This window comes from Abramis brama, assembly GCF_963993115.1.
Source record: "Abramis brama genome assembly, chromosome: 23".
Lineage (NCBI taxonomy): Eukaryota > Metazoa > Chordata > Actinopteri > Cypriniformes > Leuciscidae > Abramis > Abramis brama.
The window spans coordinates 30,028,125-30,045,136 of NC_139985.1; the positions used below are offsets into that span (position 1 = coordinate 30,028,125).

Sequence of the window (17,012 nt, forward strand, 5' to 3'; positions counted from 1 at the left end):
GTGCTGGAAGTGTCACCAGGGGCTCCACACATGAACTCCAGCATTGAGAACAGTGTTTGTGTTCACAGAGTTTACTAAAGAGAAAGATTTTGAACAACTCACTGAAGCTGTTGTGGTTTCTGGCCGCCGGTGTTTTGTCAGTCAAAAATAGTCGATCTCCGAATGCAGCGTAACAGAGAGGAGAGTAAAGCTCCTAAAGCTTAGTTCCATATAAATTCACGGATAATTTGTTTTGTCGTTAGTGAAAATCAATATTGACCTTGTACTTGAAAAAGGATCCTCATATAAGAAACAATACTAAAATTCAGAGTCAGTTCATTCGCATTCGGAGATGTATAGACCTTATGCGCCAGAGAAACGAGGGCGCCGCCATCTTTAGAATATTGTCTTTCAACTTCCGTTTTTGCGGTCGCTCTGTATATTTCTATGGTGCTGCTGTCCAGGAGTAATTAGCTTTTGAAGTGGATTTACTTAATGTAAAGTTAACGAAAGTTATCATGAGGACTGTAATGTTTAAAGTAGATGTCTTAACAAATGTAAGTCGACCGGGAAGATTTTAAAACGAGCCGTTCATTAATAAACACGCAAAATCGCTGTGAAAATACAGACCGGAAGTCAAAAGACAACAAGCGCAGCACTGAAAAGGGGCGGGACTACATAAGGTCTATAGGGCGTGGCTTCATTTAGTCTGGGAATTGAATAGATGGTTGTGGTTTGCTATTGGTGGATCTAATGTGAGTGACAGATTGCCCCGCCCTCGCACCACTAAACACATAATCAGAGAAGAGATGTGGCTCAAACAGGGAGGGGAAGTTATTTTGATTCAAGATTACGAGGCACATGCATTTAAAACAATAATGATGTGCATGGGTGAATTATTTATAATAAACACGGCAATATTTCATAAAAAAAAATAAAAAAAATAAGAATTGTTATTTGATTTCGTGGTTTAAATGTATGCGGGGCTTGCCATATCACGCGACCGTCCGCGATTATAGCGTTGTTGTCGCGTCGCGAGCTGTGACGAAAGCGATGACATCACTCTCACGTCACTCTCTCCCCGTAGCGATAATCATGGCGGATCAACAATTCAACAACTTTATTTGGTGAGTAAAGCGAGTCTCCTATAGTTCCCGTGCACAGTGTTTCATGCAGATTATATTCGCGTCTCACTGCTCATCTGATCGAGATTATAGTGAAACATACATCGCAGTTGTTGTTGTGTGTTTGTGTGATGTGTATTAAACTGAAGATCATTGATTGAGCTTGTAAACACGGTTAAATATATTAAAGCACGCACTGTTAATCTTTCTAGCCATACAGTCAGCTGTGTGTGTGTGTGTGTGTGTGTGTGTGTGTGTGTGTGTGTAGCTGCTGTATCAAAGTAACTAAACACATGAACTGAGGTCAAAACATCAGAGTCTTATGGCTAGTGAAAATATTCTGTCTTTTGTCGATGAATATTATGGTAAATTGGGTCATAGTTTAATGAAAGTAGTTCTGATATAGTCTTTTAAAACAGTTGAACAAGTGAAATGTAACTGGGTGACACAATGTCCTCTGAATTACTGCCCTCTTCATGTTAAAAAAAAAATGCAAATAGTCTTCTCTGTTTGATCAAGTTATCGGTCAGTTCTGCTTTAGAACAAAGGCAAGATATTAATGTGTGTTTGTAGAATTAGACGTTTCAGATAAGTCTGTTTTAAACATAGTGATCTTGATTTATTTTCTCAGGCTGCTGAGTTATTAAATTTGTCTTACACATTACATTTGTGTATTCCAGTTTAGCATTTATTGTATACATAAATACTGAATCTGGATGGGTGCATTGCAGATATGTTTGCATTTTATGAACAGCATTCATATTTCCAAAGCTTTAACTTGATAAATCATTGGCATTGCATTTTTAAGCTTAATGCACACTTAATATCTAATGCAAGCACATTTATATTATGTTATATTTTATTGTAGTGTTATAAATGCACACAAACACAAGATATTGTGAAATTATGACATTGAAATGTTTGTTGTAAATGAAGGGCATCGTTTTAATGTGTAAACCTGACACTGATATTGCATTATATGTGTGATGCTGAGAGAAATGAGGAAGAATTATTCAGCATGACACAGAAATGCTTTACCGAGTAATTAGTGTTTCTGACACGTTGACCGTCGGATTAGCATGAGCATGTGTGTGTGTGTGTGAGCCGCTCAGACCTGCTCGACTGGTTCCTGATGGCAGAACAATGAACGAGTTCAACCCAACATAGTTGCACAGTTACTTTCCGAGAGAGAACAGGTGGATGTCGAGCGGCTCATGCAGAATGGGTGAGAAATGCGTTGGTCTGTGTAACTGGCAGGACTGGTGTGGTGTGGGCGAGCCATCTGATCGACACACACTGCCAGGGCAGAGGAAGCACAGTTAGAAACACAGAGTAACTGTCAGGATACTGTAAGTCTCGTGCTAGCTTCTCGATCAGCAGTTCCTGACAGATATCTGTCACCATCTGCACTTCTGCTCTTCTAGCGGCAAAGATTTGATGATTAATGTTTCTGTTGGGTGTTTTGTCCTGAAAAGCAGGTTAAAAGCACATGATTTACTGAGAGATTCTCTGCGTTTTCATTTTTAAAGGTTCAGCATGTGATTTACATTTACATTTACTCTTTTAGCAGACGCTTTTATCCAAAGCGACTTACAAATGAGAACAACAGAAGCAGTGAAACTAACAGTAGGACAACAATATGCAAGTGCTGTGGCCCTTCTTAGTTTAATCTAAAGTACATGGACTTTTATTAATTTATTTTTAGAAATAGAACATGTAAGCATTGGTTTCATTCTTGTTATCAAGCTCAAAATTTGACTTTTTTTGTGTGTTTCTCGAGGGTGTAACTTTGGTTTGAGAAAATGGGGGGACATTTTTTTTATTTGAATCCCATTTCCTGCATTTACATACATTTAGGGACTATGGTGATACAAAATAATTAATAATAATAATTTTGAAAATAATTAAGTTGATTATAATGATAAATCCTGCCAAAAAGAATAGTAGGCTACTAAACTATGTATAACAAAAAGATGTCTTACTTTTTATTGTTTAATAGATTGCCAAGACTTGAGAGAATCATTTTATAAAGTCAGAAATGTTCACTATTAATTTTTTGTGTGTAAATAAAATTGAAATAAAGTGAGACTCAATTTCCACTGTAATGTAGAAACAACATAAAGACAGTATATTTTAAATAATTGTTTAATAGCATCTTTTTATGAATGAAGGCCAGTATCACTGATATTAATATAGCTACTGATGTCTCGATGAAAATATTTTTTTTTTCTCCAAATTTTAAACATTTATTAGGCTTCAAAAACATAGCAACTTTTAGTTTAAGTGAACTTTAAACAATCCTCACTTAAACCCATAATAAATGTCATATGTACCTGTGCCTTTCCTGTCTTGTTACCAGGTACGAAATATACAGAAATTGAATATTTGCAATTATTATGCGGTGTATTAGTATGCGGTGAGTCTATTTCTGCTGTGCCACAAACGCTGAATTAAAGTGACAGCGCAGGGTTCGTGGTCAAAATGAACACAGATTGACCTGAAAATGTAGTTATTTCACCATAAATGCGTTTAATTAAATAAAATGTAGTAATTTCACCATAAATGCGTTTAATTAAATAAAATGTAGTAATTTCACCATAAATGCGTTTAATTAAATAAAATGTAGTAATCTCACCATAAATGTGTTTAATTAAAGACTACTTTTTTTTCCCAGTCATCTTTTTACTTTAAGACCGGAGTAAAGCAAGGAAAACTACAATTCACCTCAACAAGGCGAAATAATGACCAACACTCGTCTCATTCGTGGAGGTGGAAAAACAAGTTCTTTGTGACATGCAAGATTTATTAGGGATCAAGCATGAAATGCTGAAACACTATTGTAATTGTAAGGATTTGTAAAACTGATCGTGCAGGCCAAACCGTAAGGCCTAGATACTTGAAACCTGGCCAGATGGTAGGCCTCAATTTGGGGACAACCTATCAGAGTATGACCCTGATTGGCCCATAGGTGGCGCTACAGCATCCAAAAGTACAACATCGCTCATAACTCTTAGACCGTTTGTCCTAGACTCAAGTGTCTTACACCACTGTGATCCCTGGCTCGAGGCGGACACAATTTTCTGCTGTGCCGAATTTTGTCCAAAACCTGCTTTTGCGAACTAGTCCCTGGTTTTTCGCCCGATCGGAACCAAACCAGTCTAGGACCATTCTCTGGACTCTCTAGATCAATAGTTATCGGAAAAAAAGTTTAACTTTTGCATTTGGGTGGCTGTAACAGGGTCATTTAGAAAAGGGGCGTGACAAAACAAGGGTGCATATGTGACATAACATTCTGAACAAGCATCTAGTTTTATGGATATCGGACCAGGTGGCACTATAACTGTTAAAATGCTTTAAAACCATACATTTCCCATGGTAAATTGCCTGTATTGGCTGTAAATGGTCTTTTCCATTTATTATATCAGTGGTTACATGCTTGCTAAATAAAACTTAATAACTTTTGATGCTTTTTTGCTTAAAGGCCTTAACTGCTTGAACCCTGATAAATGCTGCTTGCAGCTTTAATTGTATTAAAATTTAAATGCAAAAGAAAAGGTATGAGAGTCGGCTGTTTTTGTCCATTTTAAGTTGCTTGAACAACTTAATATAAGTAGAAGTAATGCATGGAGTAATAGGCCTACGTTGTTTAAATTGTGTTTAAACGTGTATATGTCCATTAAAGAGTGTATATGTGTACAAAGAGAATCGCAATGCTGACAAAACTTTTTTTCTTTAAATAAAAGTTGCTGCATAACTTCTGGATTTGAAATAAAAATAGTGAGTATGTGTTTGTGGTGCAGCCGCGGATCAGTTGCGCACTGCAAACGCAGCACATGTGAAAGCACTATAGCGCGTGCTGCTCCTGCACCGCACACACACTGCACACGGAGTGTGTGTGAAACGGGCGTCAGAGCAGCCGCTTAGAGGATCTCACGCTTTTAATTTTCTCATTTACTCTTGACTTTCATTTAAGATTTTATTTAACTCATTTAAGACTGTTCTTGTGAGGATACTCGCCAAAACGGGCATTTTTGCATATGTGTGTTATTGTTCGTTCAAGCGCGAAAGAGAACTGGATTCTGGCGCGCTATGTGTGCGCGCGTGTGTGTGTGTGTGCGTCAGGAGCGCTACCCCCTCATAGAGCTTTTAGAGAGCTATTTTTAGAGTCTGGACGCGGACGCGCGCACAGTCCTGCTCCTCCGTGGTGATGATGGTGTGCGAAAAAAAAATTATAACAAACGAATTTGAAAGTGACATGTCCGCCCTGTCCCCATAGGAAATTACGCCCGTGCCTCCATTGTAGTCTTGAGTTTCTTCCGGGAACGAACACGTCTCAATATTCCTCATTATAATATTAATACGCAGAATAAAGGGGCGGGGCCTGGTTTAGTTAGTTAGTAGTGTGTTAAACTGGCGGTTATGGTAAGGGGCGGGACATTTCCCAAACACACTCTAAGCGCTCGACCAATCACAACACACTGCTCCAACCGACCAATCAGAGCACAGTGTGCTTTTCAGAAGGAGGGGCTTCATAGAGACAGGAAGTAAACAGAGCGTTACTGACAGACTGGGAAGAGAGGAGCCGCAACAATGGAGAATATGAGGAGAATAATCAACATTCAAGCAGGAAAACCTGTTCTAGCAACATCACGACTTTGCATAATAGCTCCTTTTTAAATAGTAATATAATTCTTGTTATTATCAAGCTCAAAATTGGATTGTTGTTTTGTGTTTCTGATGCTTAGTGTTATTATAATGACTTCAAACTCATTAATTGACAGTGAATAATTATTTCATGAAAAGACTGACCTTCTTTCTTTGATAAAGCTGAAGTGTGCTCCTTCTAACGTGATGCACATTCATCATCAAAATGTTATCAGTTTATTATTATCATAATCTGAAAAACATTTGGCCGTTGTTGTGAATGATTTCTCGTCAGAGTTATTTGTCCTTGACGGCTCACGTGTAATGCGCAGTAATATTGCATGAAGTCTTGACCTTGCTTATAAAAGCTAAGGAAAATAAACAAGTTAGTTTTTAACTCGAGAGTCATTTCAGAGGGATTTTCCTTAGCATTTAATAATGTGTTGTAATTTTGGATGTATGCATTTGTTATGTTTACGCACAGCGCTCTGGTACCCAGTGTGGTTTTTGAAAGTGCTCTAGAAATAAAGTTGAGTTATAAAGCGTTCTCCTGCTGTTCTGGAGGGTTTTCGCTGCTGGTCACGTAGTCACATCACAAACACAATACCCACTTCAGAGTGGCCGGCGCTGACCAGAGCGATGGGAGTAGGAAATGAGTTTTCTATTAACCGTAGATCATGTGTGTGTGTGATCAGATCAGTGTGTGAGATCAGTGTGTGTGTGAGGTTGATCAGTGTGTGTGAGGTTGATCAGTGTGTGTGAGGTTGATCAGTGTGCGTGAGGTTGATCAGTGTGTGTGTGAGGTTGATCAGTGTGTGTGTGGTGTTCCAGATTACTGTGCGCCGCTGCCTGCCGTGATGGAGCATGTTCAAGGGGCCTGGAAGAGCGCCAGCCACGGGTTCGGATGCAAAGACTCGGTGTTCGAAGATCCCTGCATGTCTCCCAACATCCTCAAGAACTTCCCGTACCGGAGATTGTCAGACGATGGGAGAATCCCAGACTCTAAAGCTAGCGGCACAATCCGTGTCTACCTGCCCAACAAACAGCGGACTGTGGTAACAGTACAGCCATCTGAGTTATTCTCCATGTTCATGATGAGGATGGAGTGTGTATTGTGACCCATGGTGGTGAATCTATATCGTCCTCGGTGTGAACAGGCCTTATGTTGGAAGTGCCTTGATGTAAAAGTAGTTTGTTTTTAGTAGAGATGCACTGATTTATGAAAATTTGGGCCGATAACCGATAATTATTTATATTTGAAAGCCGATAACCGATATATTGGCTGATAAATCTAAATCCACATTTTTTGGTAATTTTTGAGAGCCTGATTACAAAAACAAAAGTTTCACCATTAAAATCCACGTCCCAAACACACAATTATGATGATGTTCTCATTATAATATTATGCAGCCGATATGACAGACTTGTGCTGCACTTTACTGTATTTTCCTTTTTTGAAGTGATTTCAATCATATTTCAAGCAGTTTAAAACCATCATGTTGAACAGTCGCATCTGAAGCGTCTCAGCTGGAGGAAATTATACATTATTTATCGGCTTTGATATATCGGCCAATAACGATAACATTAAAAATACATGATATATCGTGCATTTAGTTTTTACAAACTCACAAATGCTAGTTGATATAATGCTAAAGATCTATGTAACGTTCACATGCATGTTCATACCTTTCTTTTCCATTGAAGTGATGAAATATGAGAATTGTGTTGAATCAGGTGAATGTGCGGCCGGGAATGACGCTGCGCAACTGCCTCATCAAAGCCCTGAAGGTGCGCGGACTTCAGCCCGAATGCTGTGCTGTTTTCAAGCTTCATCGAGAACATACATTGTAAGTTGTGGCCTATGGCACAAAAAAATAATAATAAAAATGGAATACAATGAGAAAGACTGAGCACTATCAACATGCAGTGCCAATAAAAAGTTTTTTTTTATATTAAATGCAAATTCATTTGGTATTTTTGCCATTGAGAATCAGAAAAAGACTCGTGTGAAAACGGATCTCTACAAAGCGATGTAAAGTAATCACAATCATCAAATCCATTGTAATTGATAGGGCTGGGTATTGTTGTAGACTTCATAATATGGTATGATTCAGTTTCACAAGCACGTAATTCAATTCTGATTCATTTGGGAATTTAATGTTGAACACTGGGATATCCTGGAGGAAAAGCTCATGTCAATTAATGGCTTAAAATAATGTTGTGAGCGAGTTTAAGCAGTTTTGCAGAGAGAATGAAAGATTGCAGTGACCAGAGCAAAGCTGATCCATGCATAAAACACTTTACAATTATGCATTTTCTAATATTAACTAACAATGAGCAATATTTTTTACAGTATTTAATCTTCATTGTTAGTTCATGTCAGCTCAGGTCCATTTGTTCAAATTAAAGTCGGCATGGAAGAGAAGTTGCGCTAGTACTTTCTCCTCTATTGTGTCGAATATCGAGTGAAACGCTTCTGGAACAAGAACAAATGTGGGCGGGGCTTGATTGTGTCTGTGGGGAATTGGTTGGATGGTTGTGGTTTGCTATTGGTGGATCTCATGTGAGTGACAGGTTGCCCCGCCCTCGTCATCAGAGGAGAGAAGAGAGGTTTAGAACAATAAAACAAGGATTTTAAAACAATGATGTGCACATTTAAAATAACCCTACAAAATTACATAAAAAAACAAGAACGGTCCATTTTGATTTCATGGTGATTTTAGCATCAACCAAGAATAATAAATGCTTTTCATTGTTAGTTCATTTTAAGTAATGAAAGCTTATTCTTACTGGTGCATCTTCTGAATGCCGCCTTAATAAACTGTTCATTTCTGTTTAATAACTGTAATAATTTAGACCCAACTGTAAAGCTGAATTTTGCTCCTGAAATTCAATGTACTGCTCAGTGAATGAAAACACGCTGTTGTTTTGTGCAGTAAGAAGCTGCGTATGGATTGGAGCACAGACTCTACCTCGCTGGTGGGAGAGGAGCTTCTGGTCGAAGTCTTAGATCACGTCCCGCTGACCACGCACAATTTTGTGAGTTCCCGTAGTCAGTGTGTGTGAATTGAGCTGATGTCGTCTTTACAGTGGCTCTAACATCTGACCGTCCCCCTTCACAGGTACGAAAGACATTTTTGAAGTTGGCCTTTTGTGACATATGTCAGAAGTTTCTTCTACATGGCTTCAGATGTCAGACGTGCGGCTACAAGTTTCATGAGCATTGCAGCACCAGAGTGCCCACCATGTGTGTGGACTGGAGCAACATCCGACAGCTGCTGTGAGTGTGCAAAACCACAGACACCAGCACACACACTTTACAGTCATGTACATCAGCGGATGCATTACTTGCTTAGACTAGTTTCTAGTGGTTTCTGGGCCTAGAAAAGACCCTCAGGTCTTGGAAAAGTCACAGAAATACTTAAAAACCCAGTTTATACATGTTCTGTTATATTGTAACCATGCTAGTTTTGTGTAATCAGATTACTTTTTTGATGTAACAACGCATTACAAGGAACTTGCATTACATAATCAGATTACTTTTCGATGTAACGAGCAAAGTTACGCATTACAAATATCGTGCATTACGTAATCAGATTACTTTTCGATGTGACGAGTAAAGTAACATTAAAAGTAACGTGCATTACGTAATCAGATTACTTTTCGATGTAACGAGTAAAGTAACACGTTAAAAGTAACGTGCATTACGTAATCAGATTACTTTTCGATGTAACGAGTAAAGTAACACGTTAAAAGTAACGTGCATTACGTAATAAGATTACTTTTTGATGTAACATGCAAAGTTACGCATTACAAGTATCATGCATTACATAATCAGATTACTTTACGATGTAACGACTAAAGTAACACATTAAAGGTAACGTGCATTACGTAATCCGATTACTTTTCGATGTAACGAGTAAAGTAACATGTTAAAAGTAACGTGCATTACGTAATCAGATTACTTTTCGATGTAACGAGTAAAGTAACATTAAAAGTAACGTGCATTACGTAATCAGATTACTTTTCGATGTAACGAGTAAAGTAACATTAAAAGTAACATGCATTACGTAATCAGATTACTTTTCGATGCAACGAGTAAAGTAACATTAAAAGTAACGTGATTACGTAATCAGATTACTTTTCGATGTAACGAGTAAAGTAACATTAAAAGTAACGTGCATTACGTAATCAGATTACTTTTCGATGTAACGAGTAAAGTAACATTAAAAGTAACGTGCATTACGTAATCAGATTACTTTTCGATGTAACGAGTAAAGTAACACATTAAAAGTAACGTGCATTACGTAATCAGATTACTTTTTGATGTAACGAGTAAAGTAACACATTAAAAGTAACGTGCATTACGTAATAAGATTACTTTTTGATGTAACATGCAAAGTTACGCATTACAAGTATCATGCATTACATAATCAGATTACTTTTCGATGTAACGAGTAAAGTAACATTAAAAGTAACGTGCATTACGTAATCAGATTACTTTTCGACGTAACGAGTAAAGTAACGCATTAAAAGTAACGTGCATTACGTAATCAGATTACTTTTTGATGTAACGAGTAAAGTAATGCATTAAAAGTAATGTGCATTACGTAATCAGATTACTTTTTGATGTAACGAGAAAAGTAACGCATTAAAAGTAACGTGCATTACGTAATAAGATTACTTTTTGATGTAACATGCAAAGTTACGCATTACAAGTATCATGCATTACATAATCAGATTACTTTTCGATGTAACGAGTAAAGTAACACATTAAAAGTAACGTGCATTACGTAATCAGATTACTTTTTGATGTAACGAGTAAAGTAACACATTAAAAGTAACGTGCATTACGTAATAAGATTACTTTTTGATGTAACATGCAAAGTTACGCATTACAAGTATCATGCATTACATAATCAGATTACTTTTCGATGTAACGAGTAAAGTAACACATTAAAAGTAACGTGCATTACGTAATCAGATTACTTTTCGACGTAACGAGTAAAGTAACGCATTAAAAGTAACGTGCATTACGTAATCAGATTACTTTTTGATGTAACGAGTAAAGTAATGCATTAAAAGTAATGTGCATTACGTAATCAGATTACTTTTTGATGTAACGAGAAAAGTAACGCATTAAAAGTAACGTGCATTACGTAATAAGATTACTTTTTGATGTAACATGCAAAGTTACGCATTACAAGTATCATGCATTACATAATCAGATTACTTTTCGATGTAACGAGTAAAGTAACACATTAAAAGTAACGTGCATTACGTAATCAGATTACTTTTTGATGTAACGAGTAAAGTAATGCATTAAAAGTAATGTGCATTACGTAATCCGATTACTTTTTGATGTAACGAGTAAAGTAACGCATTAAAAGTAACGTGCATTATGTAATCAGATTACTTTTCGATGTAACGAGTAAAGTAATGCATTAAAAGTAATGTGCATTACGTAACCGGGATTACTTTTTAATGTAACATGCAAAGTTACGCATTACAAGTATCATGCATTACATAATCAGATTACTTTTCGATGTAATGTGTAAAGTAACGTGTAAAGTAACGCATTACAAGTAATGTACATTATGGAATCGGATTACTTTTTTGATGCAAATATTGTCAACAGACAGAAAATAATAAATTTTACCATGATTTAGGAGTAAAATGTTCTATAAATTAGGTGAAGTGGGGTTCAGTAGCATGTTGGCAGGCTGAACAGGCTTCTTTCCTCTATTTAAATGAAGATAGACATGAAGGGAAGGCTCACAGAAAGAGTTTTGCATAGAGGCCCTCACACGTGAGCGTTGTAGATGTCTATCATTGGTAATCATGTAAAGCATGGTACAAAGGTCCATTCTTCTGCAGCAGAATTCATCACAAAGATGAAAAAACAAACTTATAATGCTTTTTAAGGAAAACCTTCATTGGTCCATCTTTTAGAAATTAGCTATTAGTTATTTTTCCAGGCTGTTCCCGACTCCCGGAGAGAACGGCACTCCGTCACTCCCTCCCCTCTCGTCCCGTCGGATGCAAAACTCTAAATTCTCCTTCAGGTAAATGGAGTCTGTGTCTATATTTAGATCAGATGTAGTGAACTGACCCGACAAGTCCAGCGTTCCTGAGAATCAGAGCGTGTCACAACGCCCCCTACTTTTTGTTTTCGTTCCTGTTATTCAGGGTATTTGATCATACTTGTAGTTCCTTGTATTAGTGTTATTTTACTTTTGTCATAGATTTATTTATATTTTGAATTAGCTTTTATTTTTATACTTGTATGTAACTTTAGGTTAATTTAGTTATGTGCTTTTGTCATTTTGTTCGTTTTTTATTTATTTAGCTTTTTAGGTTTAATTTTTATTTCAGTTTTATTTTTATTATTTCTTCTTCCAAGTAGCAATTTTAGGGCTTCAGCTTATGAGGCAACATTTCTAATTTTCATTTAGTTTAAGTTTTTCAACTAATATTTACATTTTTTTATTTATTTCAGCTTTGTCAAGTAACAGAAATGTTTTTATAGTTATAGTTAACGATAATACTAACCCTGACATGTATTAAAACATTTTTGCTTTAAAACATATCCGGTCAGCTTTACCAACTTTAAAAAAAAATCTGAACACTGTGCATGCCTTTAAAATGTTTCACTACAAATAATTGTAAATTATTGGTATATATTTACCCATTTAGTGCTGAAATGATTAGCTTTAGAAAGATCAGTATTTATGGAGATTTGAATATCACAGATAATAATTTTGTCAAATTTTGACTAACACGCAAGTAGCCATTAATTAACATTACCATAATTATTTAAATGCACACTGTTTTAGAAGTATATCCACATTACGAAACACAAGACTAATCTGATAGAGTTGCTTGATCTTGTCTTGTGAACTTGCATCCTTTTTTTCAATGTTGTTTACATGTTATCAAGCCATTTGGTAACTTTCACCTAAAATGTGCACTGATCTGGGAAACACTGTAAAACTGCATCCACGGGAATACATGGATATTCTTTTCAATTACATTTTTTCCAATCAAGATTTAATCTAATGTACTGGTAAGGGTCTTGTTTTGACTTTTGCTAGTGTTGAATTGTCTTCTTTAGTCTATCTTACATATGATTCAACAATTTGAATTGTACTTTCACTGTTTTCTAAAAACATGATTTAATATTTAGTGACTCCTGTAATATACTGTATATATCACATGTTGCAACGAGAGGAAAGAAGCAACGCCACTGACGTTGAAACCCTTCTCCAGTCCCTATCACAGATACTCCACGCCGAACGCTTTAAACTACATCACTCCCACGCCGTCCGCTGGCGTGTCTCTCACTCATAAAGTGTTGTCCACATCTACGCCTAACGTCCACATGACGAGCACCACACAGCCCGTCGACGAGGCCGCTTATCAGGTGAAGCGCTTCTCCTCATCATCATCATCGCCTTTCAGGGCCAGATTTACTGAACGGGTCAAATGAGAGCAGGCTTGGCAATCGATATGTCCGGTAAATGGGTTAAAACATGCTTTCTTTGGGCGGTAAATAATGCCACAAATACCAGTAAATTGACGAGTAAATCACGTTTCATGATTCAATTAAATACATTTACAATGAACAATACTTCTGCAGCATTTATTCTTCGTAGGGGCGTAACGATTCCCTCATGTCATGATTCGACACATATCACCATACTGAACTCACGATACCATATCATTGCGATACTCCAAGATAAAAGGTTTACAAAAAAATAACTGTTGATTAAAATGATAAATTTGGTATTACATTGTGTGTGTAAATGAATAGTCTTGGACTTGGTGCTGAAACCCAAAGCACAGGACAATAGAGACACCAGAATAACAATATTCATGATTCTGAAGCTGAAAACACAGGATTATTGTAGACGAATATGCTTTCACTGTCACTGACTAGATATATTTATAATAATGTAGGACACTTTTACTGGGAACATCAGACATCTGGCATTATCAGGACACACACATATTCCCACATTGCATTATTATACATTATATTCAACATTATATATAGTAGTTTAATGTAGTTCTGACACTAAAACAAGGGAAACTCCTACAAATGCATAAGCAATAAGATCAGCCGCAGAAATAATGTTTTCAGCGCTCATTTCTCTCTGCGTGTCGTTAGTAAATCCCGACAGTAGTTTTTAATGTGTAAAGGGTGATCAAGCTGTTAGTAAATCTGGCCCTTCTTCATCAAACTATTATAGTGTCTTCTCTCAAACATTTCCATATGTTAAAACAGTGCTTTCCTTCTGTATTCACAGGAAGCCTTAGGGTGTGATGAATCAGGTAAGGGCTTTTCCTGACTCTTTCCTCAGAGAAGTTATCCGCTTCATTCCTGACGATCTTACTGCGTTTTGAGTTATGGGTGGAACTTCCATTCAAAAAGACTGAAACGAATCATTTCAGATCATAAGGTTGCCCTACAATAAAGCTGATCCGTCAGTTTGACTCAATGCCCTTTTGCAATCCGCTGTAAAAGAATGAAAGAGAACAGCTTATTCTGCACATTTGTGATCTATTCTCCCGATTTAATTACGATATATCCCATTAATAATCCACTGGGATGCACAAAGAATCTCTCGTTTTTCTCCTCAAATCCTCACGTCTCTTTCCAGGTTTGTTTTCACCGGTAAATCCAATTTATTATCTGTCAAAATGACGGAAATCACTTTGAAATAGTATCACGCAATGCTGAAGTTAATGAACATTAACTTATGTTACATAATACAGATATATATTACTACAGTGATATTTAAGCCAAGATTCACTCTTTTGGGGTTATTCATGGTATGTTTAAAGTACCTTGTTGATGCTTTTACACTTTTAAATGTCCTTTTACTGTTTGATGGTTGAAGGGTGAGTAGAATAATGTCTTCTCATTGTACACAGTTAAGAAACTATTATTGAGTTCATAGAGCGAGGCTTTCTCTGATTGTTTACAGCTTAGCGGAAGTTACACCCATAATTCAAGAATTAGGAATAAGGTGGATGGGTTAATTATGGCTGACGTCGTTCTTTGTCACTTTGGTTCATAGGAAGCCCGACCGAGTGGCCCAAAACCCCGGTTCCGGCCCACATGGAGAAAGCGCCTTCAAACAACACTCAGGAAAAAAGAATCGTAAGTAATCGAGTAATCAGAAGCCAAATCAACTCATTATCATCAGATTCATTTCTTGCTACTTGGAGAAAAAGTTCAATGTTGTTCTAAAAAGAACTAGGGCTCTTAAAGGTGTTATATAAGGAGAATAAGGTATAGGTTGAAACGTGAGCTGGTTTGTTCGTTGGTCACCAGCGTCCGCGAGAGAAGAGAGATTCCAGCTATTACTGGGAGATCGAGGCCATTGAAGTGGTTCTGCACTCCAGGATCGGATCGGGCTCCTTCGGCACCGTGTACAAAGGGAAGTGGCACGGTAAGAGTTCTCTCTCGTCATTATTTTAGGGGTTTTATACATAATACATATAATTACACCAGTAGGTGGCGACAAGTGTCTGTTAAAAAATGAATTTGTCATTGAAACATTTGTTCAAGAGTTTCGTTCAAAAACACTGATTCATCCAGTAATGAAACAAGTGAAGTCTTTATGAGTGAGTCATTGAATCATTCATCCAAGTGATTTGTTCAAAAATGCTGATTCATCCAGTAATGAATGATAGTTTTATATATATATAGTTATATATAACTGTGTGAGGCTGAGTTAATGTTTTCTTGATTTTAGATGAACAAAAATCCTGCTTGTTTTTTTAGGTTATCTTATTTTGATTTGTAATGTCTTTTCAGGTGATGTTGCTGTAAAGATTTTAAAGGTGACGAATCCCACACCAGAGCAGTTACAGGCCTTTCGCAATGAAGTGGCTGTTCTCAGGTAAACCAACCAGTCGGATGATCCCAGTATTCCCACAGACGATTTTAAACCCTGCATTGAGCTCGAGCTCGTTCTCTAGTCTTCATTCAGAGTCTGTTCAACACTGTCAGTTTGATCCCGCTGACGTTGTTCTGTGTTGTGGTTTCAGGAAGACTAGGCATGTCAATATTGTGTTGTTTATGGGATACATGACCAAGACAAAGCTGGCCATTGTGACGCAGTGGTGTGAGGGAAGCAGTCTCTACAAACATCTGCACGTGCAAGAGACCAACTTCCAGATGTTCCAGCTGATGGACATCGCCAGACAGACGGCGCAGGGCATGGAGTGAGTGTTCGCATCACTGGCTTCCTTTACATGCACAACTTCTGTTTCAATCGGGCTGATTCTACGTCATTACGCTGTTTCTACGTCATTACGATATTTCGACATCATTACGCTATTTCTACGTCATTACGCTATTTCTACATCATTGCGCTATTTCTACATCATTGCGCTATTTCTACGTCATTACGCTATTTCTACGTCATTGCGCTATTTCTACGTCATTACGCCATTTCTACGTCATTGTGCCATTTCTACGTCATTACGCCATTTCTACATCATTGCGCCATTTCTACATCAGTGCGCTATTTCTACGTCATTACGCTATTTCTACGTCATTACGCTATTTCTACGTCATTACGCTGTTTCTACGTCATTACGATATTTCGACATCATTACGCTATTTCTACGTCATTATGCTATGCTATTTCTACGTCATTATGCTATTTCTACGTCATTACGCTATTTCTACGTCATTATGTCATTACGCTATTTCTACGTCATTACGCTATTTATACGTCATTGCGCTATTTCAACTTCATTACGCTATTTCTACGTCATTACGCTATTTCTACATCATTACGCTATTTCTACGTCATTACGCTATTTCTACGTCATTACGCTATTCCTACGTCATTACGCTATTTCTACGTCATTCCGCTATTTCTACGTCTTTACGCTATTCTTACGTCATTAAGCTATTTCTACGTCTTTAAGCTATTTCTACGTCATTACGCTATTTCTACGTCATTACGCTATTTCTACATCATTACGCTATTTCTACATCATTACGCTATTTCTACGTCATTACGCTATTTCAACTTCATTACGCTATTTCTACGTCATTACGCTATTTCTACGTCATTACGCTATTTCTTCGTCATTGCGCTATTTCTACATCATTACTCTATTTCTACATCATTGCACATGCGCAGTCCTTTCAGTTTCGGTTTCCAATCCGATCAAGTGTTTACATGTTCTCTCGATCGGATTAGAAAAGGAATAAACACCCCTTTCAATCCGATCGAAATC

At 37.2% G+C, this 17,012-nt stretch overlaps 1 protein-coding gene and 1 long non-coding RNA gene across 7 annotated transcripts in view; both read left to right on the forward strand.

Annotated features, from left to right (window-relative positions):
• Nucleotides 1–1,005: 1,005 nt before the first annotated feature.
• The window catches only part of raf1b (Raf-1 proto-oncogene, serine/threonine kinase b), a 31,650-nt gene continuing 15,643 nt past the window's right edge, over nt 1,006–17,012 (forward strand). The window contains exons 1-12 of one of the 6 annotated variants that reach the window (XM_084101591.1): nt 1,006–1,106; nt 6,579–6,802; nt 7,482–7,594; nt 8,684–8,786; nt 8,870–9,027; nt 11,714–11,812; nt 13,017–13,170; nt 14,057–14,081; nt 14,831–14,913; nt 15,088–15,205; nt 15,574–15,658; nt 15,807–15,983. In XM_084101591.1, the coding sequence (XP_083957717.1) occupies nt 6,605–6,802; nt 7,482–7,594; nt 8,684–8,786; nt 8,870–9,027; nt 11,714–11,812; nt 13,017–13,170; nt 14,057–14,081; nt 14,831–14,913; nt 15,088–15,205; nt 15,574–15,658; nt 15,807–15,983 (1,313 nt within the window). In that variant the 5' untranslated portion in view covers nt 1,006–1,106; nt 6,579–6,604. Of the gene's footprint in view, nt 1,107–2,175; nt 2,329–6,578; nt 6,803–7,481; nt 7,595–8,683; nt 8,787–8,869; nt 9,028–11,713; nt 11,813–13,016; nt 13,171–14,056; nt 14,082–14,830; nt 14,914–15,087; nt 15,206–15,573; nt 15,659–15,806; nt 15,984–17,012 lie in introns of those variants that run through there. The other 5 variants (XM_084101592.1, XM_084101589.1, XM_084101590.1 and 2 more) reach the window with 5 other exon arrangements.
• On the forward strand, nt 2,661–5,411 carry LOC311074164. The gene is made up of 3 exons (XR_014604253.1): nt 2,661–3,650; nt 3,730–4,092; nt 4,227–5,411. It is a non-coding gene; the product is annotated as an uncharacterized lncRNA (long non-coding RNA).